The sequence below is a fragment of the Solanum stenotomum genome, chromosome 4, assembly GCF_019186545.1.
Source record: "Solanum stenotomum isolate F172 chromosome 4, ASM1918654v1, whole genome shotgun sequence".
NCBI classification, from domain to species: Eukaryota; Viridiplantae; Streptophyta; class Magnoliopsida; order Solanales; family Solanaceae; genus Solanum; species Solanum stenotomum.
Window position 1 is genome coordinate 14,143,645 of NC_064285.1, and position 24,107 is coordinate 14,167,751.

At 36.0% G+C, this 24,107-nt stretch overlaps 1 protein-coding gene across 2 annotated transcripts; it reads left to right on the top strand.

Annotated features, from left to right (window-relative positions):
• The first annotated feature begins 616 nt into the window (after positions 1 to 616).
• On the top strand, positions 617 to 23,504 carry LOC125861951 (ADP-ribosylation factor GTPase-activating protein AGD3-like). Of its 2 annotated transcripts, XM_049541876.1 has the most exons (20): positions 617 to 957; positions 2,313 to 2,389; positions 3,710 to 3,810; positions 4,311 to 4,381; positions 4,678 to 4,737; positions 5,858 to 5,902; positions 8,577 to 8,642; positions 8,763 to 8,810; positions 8,978 to 9,073; positions 9,166 to 9,207; positions 15,152 to 15,367; positions 15,733 to 15,864; positions 16,192 to 16,368; positions 16,461 to 16,547; positions 16,624 to 16,938; positions 18,241 to 18,386; positions 18,466 to 18,556; positions 20,677 to 20,842; positions 20,915 to 21,152; positions 23,215 to 23,504. In XM_049541876.1, the coding sequence occupies exons 1-20, from the start codon at positions 901 to 903 to the stop codon at positions 23,327 to 23,329; spliced, it is 2,346 nt and encodes a 781-aa protein (XP_049397833.1). In that variant the 5' UTR covers positions 617 to 900; the 3' UTR covers positions 23,330 to 23,504. The 2 variants fall into 2 exon arrangements, with proteins under 2 accessions (XP_049397833.1, XP_049397834.1); XM_049541877.1 differs by lacking the exon at positions 23,215 to 23,504 and having other exon boundaries at positions 20,919 to 21,153.
• The last annotated feature ends 603 nt before the right edge of the window (positions 23,505 to 24,107 follow it).

A 24,107-nucleotide genomic window follows, 5' to 3' on the forward strand; every position in this document is an offset into this window, starting at 1 on the left:
ATGTTAAATTTGATGTTTTCACGCGCTTCTTGTTAGTGAATGACACCCAAAATGCCACATAAGCAAAAAATGTTCGAGTGGTATCAATTCAAGATAGTAGAGGTGTTCAATAGGTACTAGCCTTAGTTGAGATACCTAAGTGAATTATGCGAACAACTTTAAGGGGCCGCTGATGACTTAAGTCCATTAATATATTATGCTTAAGAGATAAAATAAAACTTAAAAATGTATGCACATAATACATTCATACATACGTACATAATGTATCAATATTAAAATAGCAATAATAGAAATATAACATTTTAATTTGCAATAACTCATAAAACTAATGAAGTTGAATAAAATCTATAAATATAAAGGTTAAAAAATAAAATAGATTTTGTATAGGATACGGAGTTTAATTTTTAAACCAAAATTCGGGGTAAATGATTTCCAAATTCCAATGTTTGAAAATATGTGTAGATGGAAAGAAGAAAATGGTAGAGAAGCCAATACACTGAATAAAGCGAAGCATGCGCATGGCGCGCATTGGGTTTCATATTGTGAAGTTGAATGCATTAAAAATCAAAACCAACCCCCAAATGATGACCGAAAGATATAGATGGAGATGTGGGTGACAACCATGAAATATCGCACATTGGTCCCCAATTGCTCACCAAAATTTGCCTCCATTTTCGTTAACATTCCTCAAAACACTAATCTCACTTTCTATTTTCAATCTTTCCTTCTCTCTCTTCCTATTTTTTTGAATTCAACATCATCATACAAGGGGTCTAATTTTTATTTTTTTTTTTGGGAAAATCATGTATTTGATTGATTTGTAGTTCGAATGTTGGTCAAGAAATTAACAGTGGGTATAGTTTTTCAGTGGTTAGATAAAGTGATATTGGTTTGGCTAAGATGCAGGGTGGAATGATGTTTGCCAGGCTTGATGATTCGCCCATGTTTCGTCAGCAGGTTAAAAAAAGATTCAATTTTTAAAGTTTAGCGTATTGTGTGTACCAAACTGCTACTTATACAGCCAGTTTGCTGTCTTTGGTAGTGATGATTTAGTGTGCTTAATGAATTCATGATCCAGTAATCAATGATTGATTGAACGCCTTTTTTAGGTGAAGGGTGAGTACTCGCATATTACATAAATGTGTCTTTTAACTTGGCCTCAACTCATATTTATGTACACTGAAACTTGTATAAAATTGAACAAATAGGTACGCACGTCCTACATGATAATTTGAGTCCTACGTGGATTTCTACGTGTATTATGCCACTTAATATTTATGTGTCTACTTGTTCAACTTTATCAACTTGTACACACTCAAAGTTGGATGACATAAATATAAAATAAGACCAAGTTAAAGGGCACAATTATGTATTATGCCTTATTTTATTAGGGGAAACTTTTGACATTTTGAGGTTTATGCTTGTCAATATCAATACAAATAGTTTGGTTCTTAAATTATGTAGACACTTCTCTGTTTCCTTTTTAGTTTAAACTGTTTACGAGTTAAGGGATAGTATGTTGAGAAAGTTATGTAATTATGATTGGGCAATGTAATGGACGTTTTTTTCTCTCCCTCTGTACATATAAATGAGCATCACTGGATGCTAATCAAACAAATTGATTTACCTTTTCCAAAAACTGATGCAGTGTATACTATTGAGAGCCTTGTCTTTGTTGGAGTGCATTTGCTGACACTGTTTTTTCTGATGTGATAAGAAGTTATATATCACAATTAAAGTGTTTTTGAAGGGGGAACCAAGGTTCAAGAATTTGTAGTGTATAGAACAAGAAGTTTGTGAGGATGATCTTCGCATTAGTGGATATTCTTCTTTATAACTGAGAAATCTTGACGGATTGGCACACTTGTTTTCCTTGTTACCAGCATGAAAACATATCGTCCGAGGTTCAAATGCAATGTATTATGCTTATATAGTCTATGATTAGATGCCAACTAGGGTGCACTTAGTCCAGTGTGAAAGATCTTCTAGATGAATTCTAGACTAATTAATTAACATATAACTAATAACAGCTATTTCTCATGAATCGTTGTAAGTATATATATTAACATTCTCTGCAATAGAAACTTACACATACATGGGATAGATTGGATTGGTATTCTATGTGAAAAATAGCATGTGAGCACCTTTATGTAAAATAAGTCGTGCATACTATAATAGTAATAGTAGCTGTTTGATGTGTCTTCTGCAACAGAAGTTTGGAAGCCTTTTCCATGGCTAAGAAATATGCTAATCTTTACTTACTTTTCTCTGACCACAAGTGTGGGTCCTTAGTTTTGTACTTGGTTGAACAGATCCAAGCTTTTGAGGAAGATGCTGAAACATTGAGGGATAAATGTCTAAAGTTTTATAAAGGATGCCGAAAGTACACGTAAGTCTCTTCATCTTGCTCTATTGTCTTCATATTTTATGTTGCATGGAACGCTTCATTATTAAGTCATTCCATGTAAAGAGGGATCAGCAGAGAAAGAGGAGGACATGTATATGAAAACAAGAAACTAGATATCAAAGCTCTAGCAAATAAAAATATTATAACTTTTTCGCACATAAAAATATTATTACTTTTTCGCACATATTTTATGGCTTTTTGTTGACAACACATTCTTAATCTTTAGATTTTAAGATCATAGACCTTGAGGGACTACATTAAAAAAAAATAAAAAATGGAAGGATTTTCCATATCTGGACATGACCTGAATGGAGCTTCTTCTGAGTGGATGATTTTGTTGTGATTAGGTATTGATGAGGAGAATAAATAGGTCAATTATATAGTAAAAGAAAATGGATAATCATGTCACCCAAGGGTGTCACCTAGTGATCAATGAAGTGGTTGAGAGTCATGAGGTCTCAGGTTCGAATTTCAGCAAACACAAATTACTAGGTGATTCTTCCCATCTGTCCTACCCTTGGTGGACAAAGTTACCTTGTACTTGTTGCTTGTGGGAGGTGGTAGATATCTCGTGAAATTAATTGAGGTGCGCAAAAACTGATCCTGACACCACGACCATAATTTTTTTTAAAAAAAATGGATAGTCGTGAAGTGCAACAGAGAAGGTCTGATCCCAAAGCCACACTTCATCATCTCCTACAATTCCCATTGTGTTTGATGTTTATCAATCTGTATGTTAGCCATCTTCTTTTAACAGTTTTGAAATATTCACCATAATAAATTTAGTTAATGTTAAGTCTCATGCAGTTACACTATCTAGTAATATCAATGTTGCATTCTATAAATAATTTTTGATAACATGAGGTGAATAGCTATTGCATAACTGTCATATGTTTTTTTCTATTTATCCTGCAAAGCATATTATGGTCGTATCCTGCCTGTATTCATTTGACAGTGCTTTTCCTCTATCTTCTATATCCTTTCCTCACTTATGCTATGCTGTTCCTCATTGTCACGGTTTTCCTTGTTTTTTTTGGCAAGTGATCTTTTACTTCCTTTTCTAAGTGTCTATCTCTCTACATTTGGCTCTTTTAACTATTTATGCTTATGGATGAATATTGCAGTGTGTTCCACTTAACGAGCAGAAAAGATAAGTTGTGCCATTATTTGCTATGCTTAGTGTAAATAGTTATACAATCTTCTTTCAAGGATGTATAGTTTTATTCCACAAATAATTATTTAACTCTTGGACAAGTATTGTGCTGTTTGTAATACTCATTCATTCCTTTTTTCAATTTATAGAGAAGGGCTTGGGGAAGCATATGATAAAAACATAGCTTTTGCCAGTTCTCTTGAAACCTTTGGAGGAGGGCACAATGATCCTGTTGCTGTTTCATTTGGAGGTTCTGTTTTCGCTTGATCTTTTCAGACAACTTGTCATATAATTGATATGTTCTTTTGAATACATTCATGGGAGGTCATCATTAAGCATGAACAAATAAACACAAGCTTTATGAGAAAGTTTAATCTTATACTTACAGAGCTTGAAGTTGTGGAGACATCATTACAAGCATCATCTAGAGTACACTTATGACCAACAGAAACAACATTTTTCATCAAACGTATTTTGTTAGGACTACTTATCCACAAAAAGTGTAAATGGATTTTCAAATTCTAAGTCATGAATCTATCTTAATCAAGTTCTGGCGTCTCTGTTATTGGCTAAAAATAAAAAGGTGAATGGAGCAGATTTACATCTTCTGCTACCCTTATCAAGCTCAATTAACTTTTCTTACAAACATAGTATTCATTTCCCTCAGAAAGCTGTACTTCTACCTAATAAAGAATTTAGTGTCAGATTCCTCAGCCATTGTATATTGATACACATAATTTGCCTTCTTAGGCCCTGATATGGTACAATTTGCTATCGCTCTGAGAGAAATTGGAACATACAAAGAAGTTCTTCGATCACAGGTAGCAGTTATTATGCTATTTACCGAAATGTTAGTGGTAGTTTAGAGTCTCTTTCCTGCAAGGTCATGTTCAATTCCCAAATTTCTATGCATGAATTTTTGGTTAATATGCTGCATTACTTGAATTATTTTGACTTTCGTATGTCAATCTGACTTTAGAAGTGTATTTATCTATTTTAGAATTTTGAAGTATAGCTTACATTTTCTTGTGACACGGTCTAAGTTACTATTGTGTGACTTCTGAAATATCATTGTCTGCTTGCGATCTTCTACTGACATCGTCAATATTTTTCTTAGGTAGAGCAAATATTAAATGATCGATTACTACATATGGCTAGCATTGATCATCAAGTAAAGGTACCACTCATAATGATTGCTTCAAATCTTCTATCTACGGCTAGTAGGGCATTGACAAGAAAATTGAGTCCATTGAAATTTTCTTTACTCTCACTAGAGATCTTTTGTTGGGGCCTACTTGTTTTGAATCATTTTACCTGATATAATCAGAAAACACATACAATTTTAGAAAAGGATTTTAATGAAAACTTGTTATCTAGAATAGAGTGTAAAAAGTCCCATTATAATAAAAGTAAAGAAGTCAACCTTTATTTTCTTAAATTTGAAGGACATTTTTTCATTCTCGATAACTAGCTGTCTCTAGAAGATTTTAGCCTAATGGGTCTCTTAAGGAGTTTCATTAGGCTACTTTTGAGTTTTTGCTTTCCTGATTTGTTTTAAATGAATAACAAGCAACTAGTCTCAACAGACAAATCATTTCCATTTTCCAGAGGCATTGCATTTTCTTGGTTAATAGGTTTTCTTATTTATTTACTGGTGCACTTTGGCATAAAAGTGAATTTAATTAAAAAATACATACATTTTTTTTAATTTTTTTTTGATGAAAACCTGAATCATCTAGAATAGAGCATGTAAAATGTCCCGTTATATAAAAAGAAGTAAAATATCAACCTTTTATTTTTTAAAAATTTGATGCGCATTATTCCTTCTCAATAACTAGATGTCACTCTAGAATATATTTTCTTCTTGGGTCCCTTAAGGAGTTTCATCAGGTTACTTCTCAATATATGATTAGGTTTATTTTTTGAATGAATACTAATTTTAACAGACAAATTATTTTCATTTTTCAGAGCTATTGCATACTTTTTCTTGGTTAATAGATCTCTTTATTTACTGAACGACATAATGGCTTAAAAGTGATTTAGAACAGTGCATTTAGAATGGAAGTTCATTATCAGTGGGTTGAATTGAATCCATTTGACCCACCTACAACATTTAACGAGTTAGTTTCTTACTCAATCTATATTTTACAATTCCGATCTAATCATAAATTTTCCCCATATCAACTGTAAATCCCCAGTATTTTTATACATCTTCTTTTGCATTTCTCCCGCGCTTGCACAATACATATATACATGCATCTTTAGCTTGATGTTGCATAGATTTCCAAAACTTTCAGGAAGCTCGGAAGCGTTTTGACAAAGCTGATGTAGCTTATGATCAGGTGAATATAACATTCCTTAAGTCACATTGTATATTTGTCTTGTCTCGACTTGCGTGTTTTTGTGATAATAACCCATTCAATTTATTTTTTTTGAAAAGGTAACTTGTATTATAAACACAGAATACTCATGATGTATTCCAGTAATACTTACAATCAGAAATACAAAAGTGTTGCTGTTTTCCTATGAACTCCTTAAGGACTCTAACATACTAGTGATATCCTCATCTTCATGAGGATATTCATGTTTACACCAAAAATAGAAAAGAGCTAAACATTTCAGCTTCATCTTCTCCATAGAGCAACTCTTGTTCTCAAAACATCTTTGATTCCTTTCCAGCCAAATAGTCCACCAAATGCAGGCTGGGACAATCTCCCATCTCTCCCTGTGCCCCGACTGATTTCCATCCTGATTCCAACATGCCAAAGCTTCCTTTATGTTTCCTGGCATAGACCAACTGATGCCCCTTTTATTGATGAAAATTTGCCAAAGTTTCACTGTCTCCTTACAGTGTAAAAAGAGATGATTTATTGTCTCTGTCTCACATTCACAAAAAAAACATCTGGAGCACAAATCGAGGCCCTTCTTCATACGGTTATCCTGCGTGAGAACAACCTGTTTTGCTAAGAGCCAAGTAAAACAGGCCACCTTGAAGGGCACCTTAACTTTCCAGATCATTTTCCATGGCCAGTAGCTTGATTGAGTGTGTGTCCTCTGTGAGTTTCTGTAAGCTGTTCCAACTGAGAATCTCCCCTGTGTATCTGGAGCCCATAACAGTTTGTCTTCTCTGTTACTGAGTTCCTTGTATCGTTCCAGGATATTTAGAAATTCAACCATTCTATTCACCTCCCAATCATTTAAAGGTCTTCTGAACTTTAAATTCCAACCTTGAGCATCTCTCATTTCTTTGACAGTGGCCACTTTCTGTAGACTCAAGCTGAATAGGTCAGGGAAACTAGCTTTAAGTGAAGCTTGTCCCGCCCAAACTTCCTCCCAAAATAGAGTTTTTCCACCATCTCCTATCTTAATTGTGCACTTGTTTATAAGTTTTGGCCATAGATTCCTGATTGTCCTCCACACTCCGGTGCCATATGGTTGTGTTGCTATGTTGCTGATCCACCTTGTCTCCATTCCATATCTAGCCTTAATGGTGTCTTTCCACAGCGACTGTTCTTGTGATGCAAATCTCCACAGCCATTTCATTAGCAGGCTGTGGTTTTGTATTTTCAGATTCCTTGTTCCTAGTCCCCCTTCTTTCTTGCTGACTAAAACTTCATTCCACTTGACCAAGTGAAACTTGTGCTTATTTGGATCGCAGTTTCCTTGCCAAAGAAAATTTCTTCTAATGGCATCTAATCTGTCTCTTACACTTGTTGGCATAGGGTACACCGACATCATGTAGGTAGGCAAAGCATCAAGAACACTGTTGATGAGAGTAGCTCTGCCACCCAGGGATAAATACTGACTTTTCCAATTGGCAAGCTTCTTCTCGCTTTTCTCCAGTACATTGTTCCATATGCCTTTTGATTTGCTCTTATCTCCTAGAGGCATTCCCAAATATATTGTGGGCAGCTCCCCTATCTTTCCTCCCAGAATATTTGCCAGACTGTCAATTCTAGGTACCTCATTGACTGGATAGATGTAACTTTTGCCCCAATTAATGTGTAGACCTGAAGTTGCCTCAAACAATATCAATATTATTCTTAAAAACTTCAGTTGACTGATGTCTGCATCACAAAATATTAGCGTGTCATCTGCATAATGGAGATGTGAGATAGCTAGACTCTGTCTATCCCCCATGTTTGCATTGAAACCCCTTATCCAGCTGTTTGTCTGGGCTGTTCTTAGCATATCATTGAGACCCTCCATTGCCAAGATAAAGAGAAAAGGAGATAATGGATCCCCTTGTCTCAAGCCTCTCTCAGATGAGAAGAAACCTGTGGGAGAGCCATTAATCAAAACTGAAAATTTCACTGTAGTGGTGCAAAATTTGATCCAGTTTATCCATCTTTCCCCAAAACCCATGTTTTCCAAAGTCGTCCATAGGAAACCCCAATTTAAGTGGTCATAGGCTTTCTCTATATCCAGCTTACAAAGAATGCCTGGGACCTTGCTAATTAGCCTCACATCTACACATTCGTTGGCAATCACAATAGCATCCATGATCTGCCTGCCCTTAATAAATGCCATCTGATGTGTATCTACCAGTTTTGAAACAACTTTTTTCAGCCTCTCAGTCAACACTTTTGAGATGTAATTGTTGCCTAATTTGATACATGATCTTTTCCTTTGAAATGACGGACTTAACTAGCACCCAAAAATACCATTGTTAAAAGGATAGTGGGTGTAAAGTAATAGAGTTGGTTTTGCTGTTTGTTAGAAAAGATTTCCTTTTTAACGTTGACATTTTGTCCTCATTATCAGACATTTAGAGAATTTGATCTAGTAAATTATCCTTTCATAATGGAGGTTTTCAAGAAAATGGATCTTTGGATATTTGCTTTCTGCAATGATGTTCAAGATCCTAATATCCTTGGTTACAGGATACAGCACAAGAGGATCGCTTTTCCACTTCTTGCTTCCATGTCTAAACATTTAGAAATATCTTAATATTTGTTTACAACCTACTGAAAAATGAAAATCATCCTGTACTGTGTAAGAATTCCCTTTGTTCAGGTCCGCGAGAAGTTTCTATCGTTGAAGAAAAATACTAAACTGGATATAGTTGTAGCCATTGAAGAGGTACACACATATTCGTTCTTATAATTGAAGATCAGTTTCCCTATTTGTGTTGTTGATTGATCAGGTAGTTATATTGTTAAAAGTTTGTCAAATTTTTAATTTGGTGGAGATCTGCTATAGGAACTGCATTGTGCTAGGTCGACTTTTGAGCATACCCGCTTTAATCTGGTAAACTAAGTTAATTTGCAATCATTCAATTCCCTCCCTCCCCCCACAAACCAAACACACACATATACAAATATCTATATATGTTTTTAGGGACTCAGTAATTAAATAGTGATTCAATGACAAATAGCAATGATATAATATTTGCAATACATCAAACATAAGATCAGGTTGGAGCTCTTTCTTCCGTTGAGGCCAAGAAGAAGTATGAATTCTTGGAATCAGTTAGCTTGACAATGGATGCTCATCTTCAGTATTTCAAACAGGTCATGTTCTGTTTTCTTTCGAGTGTCAAACAGGTCTTGTTCATATTATGGAGTGCATCATGTCTGAATCTGAGATACTATGTCGTTTACAGGGGTATGAACTGTTGCATCAGATGGAGCCTTATATCAATCAGGTTATTATCTAGTTTTAATACTAGTTGTGATATATGTTTGTGTACTCTCCTTTTTCAATGAGGGCATTCCACCTTTTTAGATTGAAGAACATAATGTGTACTCTCCTTTTTCAATGACGGTAACTGGTGCACCTTCATTAAACTAAATTGTTGTGTTCAGTTTCATGAAATCATGAGTGACATCTCTTATAGATCTCCTCCTTCAAACTTTTTAAATTATGTGTTCTTCAATCTATTAGAGACACTCATTGTGAGTTTTTAATTCCATAAAATAAACAGGTATAATAACCATGGAATACATTGCACACATGCATAATGATTTCATATTAGACCACAAGAAAAACAAACTAATTTACAAATGACCAGGCTATTTTAAAAAAATGCCAACTATGCTAACACGTGCTTCTGTTCGTGAGCCTGAGGTTTGTTTAGTATCCCACAAGAAAGGCCTAGGTCAGTTTGTAGAAGGAAAAAATTAGGCCCAGATTTACTGGCCTAATTAATAGTTTAGTTTCTGTAACACGACTGATCCTTTTGAAGCTTAATTAGAGGCAAATAACACCATCCCTGTCCAAACCATTATGCCAGTTAACTATGAAGTAGGAAAAGAAGTTGAGCAGAGCAAAAGATAAATGAAGAAGAAGAGTGGGATGCAAAAGAAGAGTCAAAGGTGGTAGAAAAGAACCTAGAAATCTCCGAAATCTCCCTATCTTTGGAAAATACTCACATGCAAGAACTCACCTTACAGAGAAGTGAAAAAGGTAACTCAAGTTTGACAACAATTGAAGATACTGTGCCACTAGGTCAACATAGCCAGAGGAAGGAACAAACCAGAATATCATTAAATTTGGCAAGGAGTTTGGTGTAGACATCAAGGGGTGCAAGGAGGAAGCAATGTCATTATTCATGAAGATTGACTGTATGAGAAAAACTAATTTGAAAAAGGAAGAGGCAAAAATGAAAACAACTCCACCAGTCAAGGGATCCAAAGAACTGAAGAGTCTGGAGTGTGGAAGAATTTTCAGAAGTAATGGCACAAGGAGCAAAGGGGATACACTCTATCAAGTGATCAATGATTGTTAATATTGTGTCATGGAATGTGAGGAGCCTAAAACAAGCTAGTAAGAGGTGTTTAATAAAGATCTAATTCACTTTTGAAAAGTTGATATATATTACTTTCAAAAAAACAAAATTGAAGGAGACATCAAGAACATTGTTAAAGACTTGTGGGCCAACAGATGGGCTAAATTCTGCCAACTTAAAGCCAGTGGAACTAGAGGTGACATCCTAATATTATGGGATGGGAAAGTATGGACATGAGAAGAAGTAGCGTGGGAGCCATTCTTTATCTTGCAAGTTCACCAGAAAGAACCAAGAACTCACTTGGTTCGTTACAAGCATTTATGCACCAAATGATAGTGGGGAAAGAAAAGAAGTATGGTGGGAAGTTGGGTCAGGTAGAGGACTCTTCACTGGTCCCTGGGTAGTCTCTGGAGATTTCAATACTATTTGATGTCCCTCTGAGAAGAAGAAGTGCACTATAATCGCAAGAGCAATGACTGAATTTTCTGATTTCACAGAAGATCTGGGTTTGTTGGACCCTCACTTAATAGGGGCAGTTTTACTTGGAGGAAAGGAGATAGACATGACATTGTAGCCAGTGCCATTCCAGATAGCGGTGTCACCTATAAAAATGAGAAACAATAAATAAAATAATGTAACACCATATTAAAAAAAAGAACAAAATATAAACAAAAGATAATTTACGCACACTATTATACCTCTTCTAAAAAAAAATTAAAAATAGTATACCATGTTCTCCATGAGTTCTCTTTTTTCAAAATCAAAATAACGCTCTCCATGAGTTAACTTTTTTTTTTTAAATGTATTCAAAATATAGAGAACCAAAAATATATCAAATAACGCCAGAAAGATTTGAACCCCCTACCTAGGGAGTGAAATTGAAGAGCCAAACCAACTAAGCTGCGAGAACCTTAGTGTCATGTAGTGTCACTTTTTAAAGATATATGTTTCCTTTTGCCTTTAATTATATATACATATTTAGTAAATTTTTCCGGTGAAACGTGACACCCCTAGAGCCTTAGTAATCTGCCTCTGCAGGAACATCAAACAATCAGTACTACGTACACTTCTGGCACACCTAATAGTCCAAAGTAGGAACTAAGAACCTGTAGAGTGACTAGAGTCTTATTTCAAAACTGAAAACTGGTGGTTTCATACTGAGGGATTTATAGAGAGAATCAAAGAATAGTGGAACTCCATGACTTGTGAAGGAAGATGAAATTTCATCCTAGCTTTTAAGTTGAGAGCTCTAAAGACAAACTGAGAGAATGGAGCAAAACCTCTCAAGGAAATCTACCAATACAAATTGATACATACTCAACAAACTTGCAGAATTAGAAGAAACTCAAGACTAGAGGTCTCTTAGCGAAGAAGAGATTCATTCAAAAGTTGCATTATTAGTATAGTTTGAGAATATTGAAGAATATGAGGAGATGGTCTGGAGGCAAATATCAAGGGTTACCTGGCTGAAGAGAGGGGATGATAACACTAAGTTCTTCCTCAAAACTGCTAATTCACACAGAATACACAATAATATTGATGATCTAAATGTGGAAGGAGAAGCTGTCAAGAATCCTGAAGGTATAAAAAGGAAGTGGTTGAATTCTATCAGAGATTGTATACAAAAACTGAACCATGGAAACCATCTGGTGGATGTAGGAAAGGTCACATAATCTTTCAGGAAGAATACCTAATGTTACCGGGGGACTTTAAAAACCAGGAGATATGGAGTTGTGCAAAATTATGTGTTGGAGATGAAGCTTGTGGCCCTGATGGTTATACCATGGACTTTTATGTTCATTGCTGGGAGGTAGTAGGGGAGGATGTGATTGCTAGTGGGTTTTTTAGAAAAGTTTCAGTGCTATCTATGTGGCTTTGATTCCAAAAAAGGTGGGGCCAGGGTGTTGACAGATTTTTGGTCCATCAGCCTAATTGGTAATATGTAAAAAATTATCTCCAATGTGTTGATCGAAAGATTTAAAAAGGTAATGTACAAATTGGAGGACACCCCGAGACTGGCTTTCAGCAAAGGAAGACAGATAATGGATGTCATTCCCATGGAAAATGAGTGTGTTGACTCCAGAATCAGGAGCAGTGTACCAAGTATTCTATGCAAATTGGGCATACAAAGCGCATACAATCACCCTAATTGGAATTTCCTATTAGAGATCCCATCTAAAAAAATGTTTTGGTGGCAGATGGATAAGGTGGATGAGTTTTGCATAAGCACTGTGGAATTCTCTATTCTCATCAATGGATTCCCTATTGGGTTCTTATCATCACATAGAGATCTTGTCTCCTTTCTTGTTTATCATTGCAATAGAAGGCTTAGATGATATGCTGAAAACTGCTCAAGAAAAACTCTGGATTAAGGGCTTCAACGTATCAAATAGAGTTGGGGCTGATATAGAGATTACACACTTTCAGTATGCCGATAATACGCTGGTCTTTTGTGATGACAATAGAGAACAACTTAAGATACTCAGGGTTCTCTTTGTTCTCTTTGAAGCAATCTCTGGGTTACACATTAACTGGAATAAAAGCTTCCTACATTGGCTCAATTTGCTTTGATTTGCTTGAGCCGAAGGTCTTTCAGAAACAACCTCTCTACCTAGGAGAGACAGTGGTAAGGTCTGCATACACTCTACGCTACTCAGACCCCACTTTGTGGGATTTCACTGAATCCGGTTAATGAGGCTACTGATATAACTTCATTGGCCAGGATTCTTGTGGGGAGGGTTGGTGAACACCAGTTGTATACTTGGGCATGCCCCTGCCCCCCTGGGAGCATAAAGCTGATCCATAGGTATATGGAATGGGCTGGGAGAGAAAATGTGAAAGAAGACTAGTGAATTGGAAGATCCATTACCTTTCATTAGGGGGAAGATTAGCTCTCATTAATAGTGTTTTGGATGTCATGTATACTTTCATGATGTCCCTCTTTCCTCTACTTGATAGTGTTATTGAGAGGCTTGATGTTTTGAGAAGGAATTTTCTCTGGCAAGGCAAGAGTGACTCTAAAAAAATCCACCTAGTCATATGGGATGCACTAATAGAACAGGCACGGGATCTGGGAATAAGGAACCTAAAAAACCATAATCAATGCCTCATGATGAAATGACTTTGGAGACTTGCATCCGATGAGCAGACTTTATGGAAAGAGATGATCAAGTTAAAGTATGAAATGAATGGTAATTGGACAACCAGAATGGCACAAACACCTATGGAGAGCTCCTGAATGTCTGGGAGATCTAGAGATTAGTAGATTTCTTCAAAATTTCTGGACAACTCAAAGGGTCATCTGTGTTAGAAGAGTGTCTTGTATGGCATATCACAAGCAAGGCAGATTCAATGTAAAGGAGGCTTATAAGAAATTCGATATTTTCAACAATCGAATTGATTGTCAGCCATGGAAGCTAATGTGGAAACAAAAAATCCCTTATAAAGTTTCATGTTTTACTTGGCTACTTGCTAAACAAGGGGTGTTGACTCTGGAAAATCTCATGAAAAGGGGCTTCCATTTGTGTTCAAGATGTTTTCTATGTGGAGAGGAGGCAGAGTTAGTCGCCTCTTTTTTCACTGTAGGATTACTAGCCAATTATGGAGAACCATCATCAATATGAAAGGATTGAATTGGGTGATGCCAACTTGCCAAGGATGATTATATAGACTCTTAAAGTCTGGAGTAGCTATCATAACCTAAATAGTCAAAATGAAAGATGGAAAACTATACCAACATGCATTTGGTGGTCCATGTGGAAAGAAAGAAATCTTAGATGCTTTGAAAACAGGTGCAACACTACTCAGAAGATGAAGATGAATTGCATAGTTTTGTTTCATTTTTGGTGTAAACAAGAGTTTATGAAAGGTTTAGAATAAGTTATGGATGTCCTAGGAAATAAATATTTTTTTCTTATAGGGTTGAAGCTCTTCCTATACTCTCTTACCATCCTCAACAAGGATGAGGATTTGCAAAAAATATTGAAGTGAAAAAGTCAAATTGATCAAACCATTTCCTCTTTTGCATTTCCTCTATTTGGTAGTGCAGGGAATCTCATGTGGTCTTGTAGAAGTTTGAGGGTTAATATATTCCAATTAAGTAAACCTAAGGATGCATAGACGCACTAGTGAGGAGGTGCGAGAGGTTGATTCTAGAGGGTACGAGGAGAGGCAGAGGTAGGCCAAAGAAGTATTGGGGAGAGGTGATAAGACATAATATGACACAACCTGAGGTTATCGAGGATATGATCCTAGATAGGAGGGTGTGGAGGACACGTATTAGGGTATAAGGTTAGAAGGTAGTGTAGTGTTGTCTTGCTTAGGGTGGCTAGGGTTTGCGATGGTACTAGTTGTATTATTGTAGTTCTTGTTTCTTTATTTTTATCATTGTTGATTATTTGTCTATGGTGTTTCAATTATCACATGATTTTATTGTTTTGGCTCCTCTTTGGTAAACTTTTGCACTGTTTCCTTGTCATTTGCTATATTCTTTTCTTTTCATTATCTTCTTCTTTATACTGGGATTTGTTGCACTTGAGCCGAGGGTCTTTCGGAAATAGTCTATCTACCTCCATGAGGTAATGGTAAGGTCTGCATACATTCTACCCTCTCTAGACCTCACTTGTGGGATTTCACCGGGTATGTTGTTGTTGTTGTAAACCTAGGGATGTTATTATTTTCTCTCCAAAAAATTAAAAAGATATAAAAATAACTTCTTTGATTCTTTAAATACTCAACAGGGTCCAACACATACACTAAAATCGCATGAATTGATCTTTGTTAAATTGATTTTGCAACCACATAACTTCTTTCAAATACTTGTCCCTATTTTAATGTGTTTTGAGGTCTGTGGTTATACTAGGTCCTGGCCTTTGCACGAAGGGCTAGAGAAAGTTCGACACATGAGCAGGTAGTTCTCAATGAAAAAATGCAAGAGTATAAGAAGGAAGTTGATCAAGAAAGCAGGCGGTCATTAAACAGTCCTCACAATTCTTCAACTGCTGAAATCACACAACATTCTTCTAGAAGTTCCCAGAAAGTGATAGAGGCAGTAATGCAGTCTGCTGCAGAAGGAAAGGTACATGCTTTGAGGCTTCACCCCTATTAGCAAATACTCCCTTCGTCCCAATTTATATGAGGTAGTTTGACTTGACACGAAATTTAAGAAATAAAGACGAACTTTTGAAACTTGTGGTCTAAAATAAGTCATAGATATACGTGTGGCTATAAATCATCTCATTAAAGGTAAAACATGCATTTTAAAGTTAAATTGTTACTAAATATAGAAATGTGTCATTCATTTTGGGACCGACTAAAAAGGAAAGTAAGTCATATTAATTGGGACAGAGGGAGTACCATTCTGTGCTGTTTTTGAGATTCTTGTTATTTCTTCCAAGAGCTCTTCTGATTACTATTTCTACAGCTAAGATTTCAATAGTGTAGGTAGAAACTATAAAACAAGGGTATCTCTCAAAGCGTTCCTCCAATTTAAGAGGTGACTGGAAGAGAAGATTCTTTGTTCTAGATAGCAGAGGAATGTTGTACTATTATCGAACGCTAAGGAGCAGGTCCTCTGTAAGTTATAAATAAAATGTTTATTGGTATACTACATAAATGTGCCCTTTAACTTGACCTCGGCTATCATCTATGCCCTCCAACTTTGCGTGTGCATAAGTAGACACTTAAAGTTGTATAAAGTTGAACAAGTAGGACGCAAATTGCCACATAGGATGAATGTGTCTACTTGTTCAACTTTAAGTTCCTACTTGTGCACACCCAAAGTTAGAAGGACATAAATATCAGCCGAATCCAAGTTAAATGACACATTTTTGTATTATGCCATGTTTATTTGGCAAGTTCTTCTGGTCACTATTTATGCTTGCTCAAATGTGGATGATGCAGTTTCAGGGATCTTCCAATCCACTCTCTTCACATTATCATGGAGGTGTACATGATGAAAAACCTGTTGCACGTCGCACAGTGAACCTACTGACATCAACAATAAAAGCGGATGCAGAGCAATCAGATTTGAGATTCTGCTTCAGAATAATTTCACCAACAAAGAGTTATACTTTGCAGGTGAACTAAGCAAGAGCTGTATTGAGAGAACTTGTTTTCAACATAATATGTCGTCAACAGTTCTCAGTAAAGTTTTATCTTTTGGCATTTAGGCAGAGAGCACAGCAGAACAACTGGTGTGGATAGAAAAAATAACAGGAGTTATTACCTCGTTACTGAGTTCCCAGATACCTGAAAGGGTAAAATATTAACATTGATATTGTTACTCCAGTTCCGATTTTGTTGCTTCCTAATGATACTGGTTCATGTTGGCAGCATTTCTCTATGAGTCACTCTACCAAAAGTAGGTCCATAGGAAGTCCCATGAGTCAGGATCAAAGAACAATTGAAGAGTGCTCATCTGGGAGGGATTTCATTGCTAAGAGTTCCATACGCCAATCCAAAAGTGCATCACACCTCCCGAGCATGAAAGTAGAGAAACCAACAGATGCACTGAAGAGGATACCTGGGAATGATAAATGTGCTGATTGTGGTGCTCCTGATCCAGACTGGGCTTCTTTGAATCTTGGTATTCTTATATGCATTGAATGTTCTGGCATTCACCGTAAATTTGGTGTACATATATCAAAGGCAAGTCAACTTTCTTCCTTGTACAACTAAGCTTCTTACTTTTGTAGTTTAATCATACTTTTAATTTTTCTCTACTTCGTCTTATGTTTGAGGCAGGAAGCCTTACTAAACTTCTCCCTAGTGAGAGTACCCGCCTTCAAGTTAAACCCCTCATGTTTCCTGATATGCATTATCAGATTATGTGTTTGTGTAGTGTTTCTATTCAATAATTGTTGATTGATTGATTAGCAATTTCCTAACTTAATTATAGGAGTAGATTGGTATTGTAATTATAAGTATTGATTGTGTTATATTGCCTTTCCTCCTTGTCAAGAAGTATTGTATTTTCTTATTTAGTTGAAAGACTCATTGTATAAGTACTCATTCTATTGGGATGTAAATTCATCAAGAAATATATAGAAGCTTTTTCTTCTTCTTGAAATCTTCATATATCATAGCCGTTGCTGCCTTTTTGAGCTGACTTATCTCCCTTTGCAACTCTAGGGTCCTGTTCATATCAAAGAGATCAATTTTTTTCTCCCTCCTCGTGGTTGTTCCATTACTCAGAGACCCTTTTAGTTAGTTTTCTGAAATAACAACTCTGCCACAAGCTTCCTCTACCTCGGACGACTAAACCCCAGTCAGCAGCTCCATTAAAGACCTTGTCATGCGCCTCCCATGCCGCCGGAAGTTCTAGCTCCAGCCACATGTTAGGAACTCCTATTGCTACTTAAATTTTTGAACTACCTAGACAGGCTAAAGGTTAGGTGAGAGTGGGATATGATTGTTAAGATACTATAGTTTATACAATTATATTCAATCTCATTATGTTTCAACTTATGGAAGGGGTTGTCCACTTGATCATTCCTAGGTTAATGGTCATTGTTCTACTGTTTCCTAGTCTAACATATTTGTGATTTTTTCTATATATTGTTTCTTTCTCTATTCTCCAAAACTTTATACGTTTCCAAGGAATAATGTTCCGACCAGTTACCCTTAGCTTCATAAAAAGTCCAGATCTACATGGCCTTTAATTTTAATATAAATGGTGATTATTGGAAAGATTGAGACAGGTAATTGAAAGTGGAAAAAAAGAAAGAGCTTAGTCATATTCTGTAAATTTTGGAGTATCTAAAGGAAAAAACCTAAAGTAAGTTGGATTGCAAAGTCCTTTATCCATTCCCCTTTTCTAGTTTGGATGGACTATACTTACACAGTTACACTGCTTCATTTTGCACTGGACTTGCTCAGAACATTGCTTTTTTGTATGATTCCACAAAAGTTGAAGTGTTTCTTACAGCTCCACTGCAACTTTGTATTTAGGTAAGATCCTTGGCACTTGATGTTAAAGTGTGGGAGCCTTCTGTCATAATCTTATTCCAAGCACTTGGTAATGTGTTCGTGAATTCTATTTGGGAGGGTTTGTTGCATCCAAGAAGAAATTTTCAGGCAGATGAAATACCGATGCGGTAACTTTGAAAAAATCATTACAATGTGAATTATTTTCGTTATTGTTCTTTATTGAAAAGTGTCAACTGATTGGTCTAGGTTTTTGGAGTCCCATAAACACAAGCAGTTTTCTTGCAAACCGAGTGAGGATGATCATATTTCAGTGAAGGAGAAGTTCATCCATGGAAAGGTACCACTAAAAATAGCTAACATGTTCTGTAAGCCGCTTCTCTGCCTTAAAGGAATAGCTTCACATCTTATATAATACTTCTGTTCCATGGCAATATTTCTTTCTTGTCCGTTCCAGAAAGAATGACAGCTTTCTAGATTTAGAAACATTAACCTTAACTTCTCATTTATCTCTAACAACAAGCTTTTATAGCCACAAATGTTGTGGAGTGCTTACGACAAGTTCCAAAGTCTTATAGCCACACAAATGTTACGGAATGTTCTTTACCACTAGTCTCAAAAGTGTTCATTTCTTTGTTGAACTCTGTGTTATTCAAACTTTGCCTCTTATATTAAAATGGAAGAAGTATTTGTTTAAACTTTAGTTGATATTTTAGTTTATCCCTCCAGTTCAGTCATTTGATTAGCCGTTAATGTCACCAGATTGGTGGATATTGCACATTATGCTCCTCCTGTTGACTCACTAATTATGTAGGCATTCTATCAATACTTATTCTCTCCCACTTCTACATCATACCGTAACTCATGAGCCTTCTGCTGTACGGCTGCCGCACCTGATCAGTGAACTGGCACTGCACATTCTGCCCATGTGAGCAACCGTGCATAGGTCTTAAACTCCATGTGCTGTGATGGGTTTGTGGCCTGCTTGACGAACATCAGCGACAGTGACATCATGAGTTGATCCATAGGTATCGTGATAAGTCATGTGTCCTAGGGAAGTAGTGAAAGATAAGTAGAAGGGACAGGGCATGAGCATCCTCACTGGTGCTATTTAGTTATTCGGGATTAGAATTCCCATTAGAGAAGATGGGAATTGAGTTATGATTGATGAAAGTCTGGTACGTATTAAGTTGTAATCATAGGTTGTTTCTCCACAGTCTGAAATCCGTGTTTCGCCCTTCCAAGCTTAGCTTGGGTGTTGAATCTCTATCCTTTGTCTAACTGGATTTGTTGATACTTCGTTGTCGTATTGACTATGAGTCTGTCAATACGCAATTAGAAAAAAGATGATAGTGTGATACATAAATATAGTAAATGGACAGAAATTTTAAAACTTCAAACTTTTTAAAGTTTTTTAAAGTTGGCAATGACTAGTTTTTCAAAGAAGATTTTATTAATTCCAAAATATTTAAGCAATAATATATTATAAAAAAAAGAAGAAGATGATAGTGTGATACAAGTAAGTAAGACAATTCTTAAAATCTAGGCTATATGGCCTTTAAGTTTATTAGATTGAACTGTCAAATTTCACAGTAGTATAATTGTTTTGTGTTGGTTAGTTCTTCCATAACTAGGGTAAACAAGTAGAGGCTCAACGTGATTCTTGGGTGTAAACCTACTATTATGGGAAACACTTTTGTATCACCTATTATTGTTTTCTCGTGAGTGATGGATCCTTCATACTTGTCCTTTATGACATTTATATATTTAATATGAATTCCTTTTTCCTCCATCATCCACCAAGAACTTTTTGTGGTACTCTATCATATGCTTTCTTCATGTCAATAAACATAATGGGTAGATATTTCATTCTTTGGCGATTTAGATTTTCATAAATCTTTGCAAGAATATATAGCCTTATTATAGATCTACCGGGCATAAATGCAAACTCATGAGTCATACGATGGAACTCTGGGAAAGAGTGATAGAGCATAGACTCATGAGTTTAATGTCATGATAATTTAAACAACTTGAATATCTTCTTATAAATCGGAATTGGGGTTACTCTTCCTCCACTCATCGGGCATCCTACTACTTCTTAGTATAGCATTGAGTAGCTTTGTGAGTCATTCTACTCGACCTCTTCAAGACACTTCCAAACCTATATAGGATACTATCTGGACCACAAGCTTTTCTCATCCTCATATCTTTCATGGCATCTTTTACCACTGTCGGCGTAATTTTATGAGTCTGCTAAAGTTTCTATTGTTCACAGATGTGTGGGGGTCCAAAATGCTATTCTCTTGGTTCGAGTTGAACAATTGATCAAAATATTCTCTTCGCCTCTCCTTGATTTCATCATCTTCTGTCAATACTTAATGAGAATCATCTTTAATATACTTCACCTGGTTTAACTCCTTACCGTTCTTCTTTGCTTGCTAAGTCTTCTTATGGCTGCAGTATGCAGAAAAAAAATTTGTTCACAAAGTGGAAGACAGTAGGCATCTGCTTTCTGTGGCACAACAGTTGTGGGAAGGTGTGCGTAAAAATGACAAGAAAACTGTATACCGTCTCATTGTTGTTTATCAAGCAGATGTTAATGCAGTTCACGGGCAAGCATCACTTGGTACGTCTTTATCTAGTGAATTATTGAGATTGCATTGACATGCAAACCCTGATTATCACTTTGGTTTCTTAGGCAGTGATTGTACGAACTCTTTGAACCCACAAAGTGGAAGTGCAGACCTTTCCTCTGATGGATTTTTTGATGGCTGTTCCCTGCTTCACCTAGCCTGCCAAACTGCTGATATTGGCATGGTGGAGCTGCTTCTGCAGCATGGCGCTAACATAAATGCTTGTGATTTGCGTGGTCAGATCCCACTGCATCATAGTTTCTTAAGAGGAAGAACTGAAATTGCCAAACTATTACTTTCAAGGTAATGGTTTGATTGTAAGAACAGTGCTAGTTCCTTAGTTTCTTAATTGTATCCAGTCCGGTAATATAGTTCTCTCAGTAAGGCTGATGCCCAGCATGTGCATTTGGATAAAAGTTTCTAAGGAGCTTCACAATATAGGTTAACATGTCATGTATATTTATATAGTTTAAACCATTGGGAGGTCCACAGTTATTGTGCTTCCATTCAGATCTAGCAGAGGAAGAGGTGCTTTTACTGAGTAATGCCACATATCTTATTGGTCGTAGTAAACTAGTAATTATTGGCAACATGCAGTTGTGTGTGAGAGAGACATACAAAAGCCACATTTGCAAATTGATGCTAAATAATAGAATAGCAGAAGATAATAAAATAACTACAGAAATTGAAGCCAAGTAGTAATTGAAATTTAAATACAAGCATATTAAAGGGAATCCTATAAAGCAGTATGGGTAGCTTCTGCACTTTTAATTGGTTTTAGGACAGAGAACTAGTTGGATCAAAGCTGTATCAGTGCATGATCATCAATCTCCAGCTGAATTTCCAGGGACAACAATGACGTTCATGCTTTCCAGAATCAGAGGGAAATTATTGACTTTCTATAAAGGTGTTTAATGCTTAACATTCATATGTCTCAAAGGAGTTTGGAATTATTGAATGTTCCTTAGATCAATCACTCAACTGTAATGATTCCAGCCCCACCTGGGAAAGACTTTATAAACAAGCAAACAAACAGCAACTGTGCCTCAATCCTAACTAATTGGGGTCGGCTATATGAGTCCACTTCCTACCCCATTTGCACATGTTCAATTCCACTATTCAATATATGTATATGATTAGACAAATTAAGTTAGGCTTCTCTAAGTGTATCCTTACACTGTCATATATCTCTAAGCCAACTTAAAAGACTCGTGTGGAATACCAGGTTAATGTAAGTGTGTCAATAAGGATTGACCTTGATCCATGTTGGTTGACATCACCTATATATGATACTTGCTTCCATTGTATTCTTCTCTTGCTAAATCTGCATTGATCTCGAGAAATTATAGGTCTTTTGAGACAAATTTCATCCTCCTGATATTAGATCTACCTTAGTTTCTTTTAACACCTTCAATCATTATGGTGTTCCACCTACATACTAATGCATTTGGAGGTCTACTAAGAATATGACCTGACAATCTTAAGCTACCTTCTTTCATTTTTTCATCTACATTTCTTACCTTGCACCTTCTGTTGTATGTGACCATTTCTAATCTTGTCTAAACTCGTAGACCATGCATCCATGTTAACATCTGTATAACACTGATGGTCTCAGAACTATTCTATTAGAATTTGCCTTTCACTGTGTAAAACCAAAGAACTGTTTATTGATGTTAATGTTTTGTTATATTTAGTTTTACAAAGGATAAACTTAAAGGTTTGTGTTCAGTGTAGTACAAGATGAGGAACTTAAACCTATCCTCCAGGAATTATTGAGCAAATTACATTATTTGCAGAACCTCTTCCTCTTCAAATTAATGATAATCTCTCAGAACAAGAAATTGAAGACAAAGCTTCACTTTGGGTACATTCAAATNNAAATTTTCATACCAAGCTAGAATATGACAAATCTGCTCTCAAATTTCAAAACTGCTCCAATGAATCTGATTAAGGCCCAAGAAATGGTAGTTGAATACTGTTTTACTTCATCAGATAGCAGAACAGGAGCCGACTTAACAGACAAGCTCTATCCCTTGACTTGGCTAGAGGATTATGCTCTTTGTAAAGATGAATGACATTCGAGTTGTATTTCTTGAATCAAAACATTCTACTGATTGGTACTCCTGCACTCTTTCAACTTTTTGTGGCCTCAGATTTAGAGGAGAATTGACGTTTTGAAATGATAACATAGTTAGTTCTTATATTAATCAATGAAGTAATGTTGAAGATTAGTAATGCCACTGAAATTGAGAAGAGACAATTTTAATCATTTTCATAATGCTGCTGAAATTGAGAGCATGCTTTTGTAATAAGTTGTATAACTTCTGTCTATGTTGTTTAACCAAATATGATTTCTTGCAAATAGGGGGGCCGATCCACAAGCTGTTGATAAGGAAGGCAAGACTCCTTTCCACCTTGTCCAGGAATCAGCTCTCGATGATGTGGAGATCATTGCCCTGCTGAAAGTTGCAATAGGATAGCACCACAACAAAGATCAAACTGAGGTAGACAACTTAATATTGCATCCCAGTAAGAATATTTTATCTTCAAGAATGAAGTTTGGAGTTATACGGAAGTGCTAAAGCTTGCTCAATCCTTAGCTTCATTCTGCCAGCAGAAATTCTGATAAGGCTTTTGAAATGAAAGATCCAGAGAAGTGGTGCTTTTTCTCCGCGGATCTCAGAGGTTAGGAATTATATATCAAGTACAACATGGCCTCATGCATGTCATTTCTACGAAATGCAGTAATTTCTAGTGCGATGCATTATGCTACTTCTGTTGTGTTTTTCATTATTAATTCTTTTTCCCCTTTGGTTTATTTTGTCATCCAAGTTGTGCAGATGTTGAAGTAGGCAGTGGAGCAGTTGTACATGTATTTTGAATTGACTGTGAAACAGAATAAGCTAAGTAGAACTATATTTAGGTGGGAAATTGGCTCAGTGATGAAGCTGAAGAAATTGGTGAGACATGATGAATGAGGCTATTTATTATGGTTTCATTTTAGAGTAGTATGAAAGAATGTTTATCACCAGTAGGCAATATATATAGCTTTCTTGTATTGAAAAGTATTTGTATTGCAATAAGAATTGTAAATAACTAAATATAAACTACTATTCTCTAAATTTTAATTTTACGTGACAACATTTTTTTAATTAAAAAAAACAGATAAAAAAGGGCAGCTTTCTAAATATAGAAACAGTTTGATTTGATTCCGTTCATATTAATTTTACCTATTAATGATAGTTTTTTATAGCCCCA

Excerpts from the sequence above, each read along its gene's own strand:
- LOC125861951 (XM_049541876.1), top strand. The coding sequence starts at position 901 with ATGCAGGGTGGAATGATGTTTGCCAGGCTTGATGATTCGCCCATGTTT. Across the intron at positions 2,390-3,709 it reads AAAGGATGCCGAAAGTACAC|AGAAGGGCTTGGGGAAGCAT; the intron begins GTAAGTCTCTTC and ends TTCAATTTATAG. Across the intron at positions 9,208-15,151 it reads TGGAGCCTTATATCAATCAG|GTCCTGGCCTTTGCACGAAG; the intron begins GTTATTATCTAG and ends TGGTTATACTAG.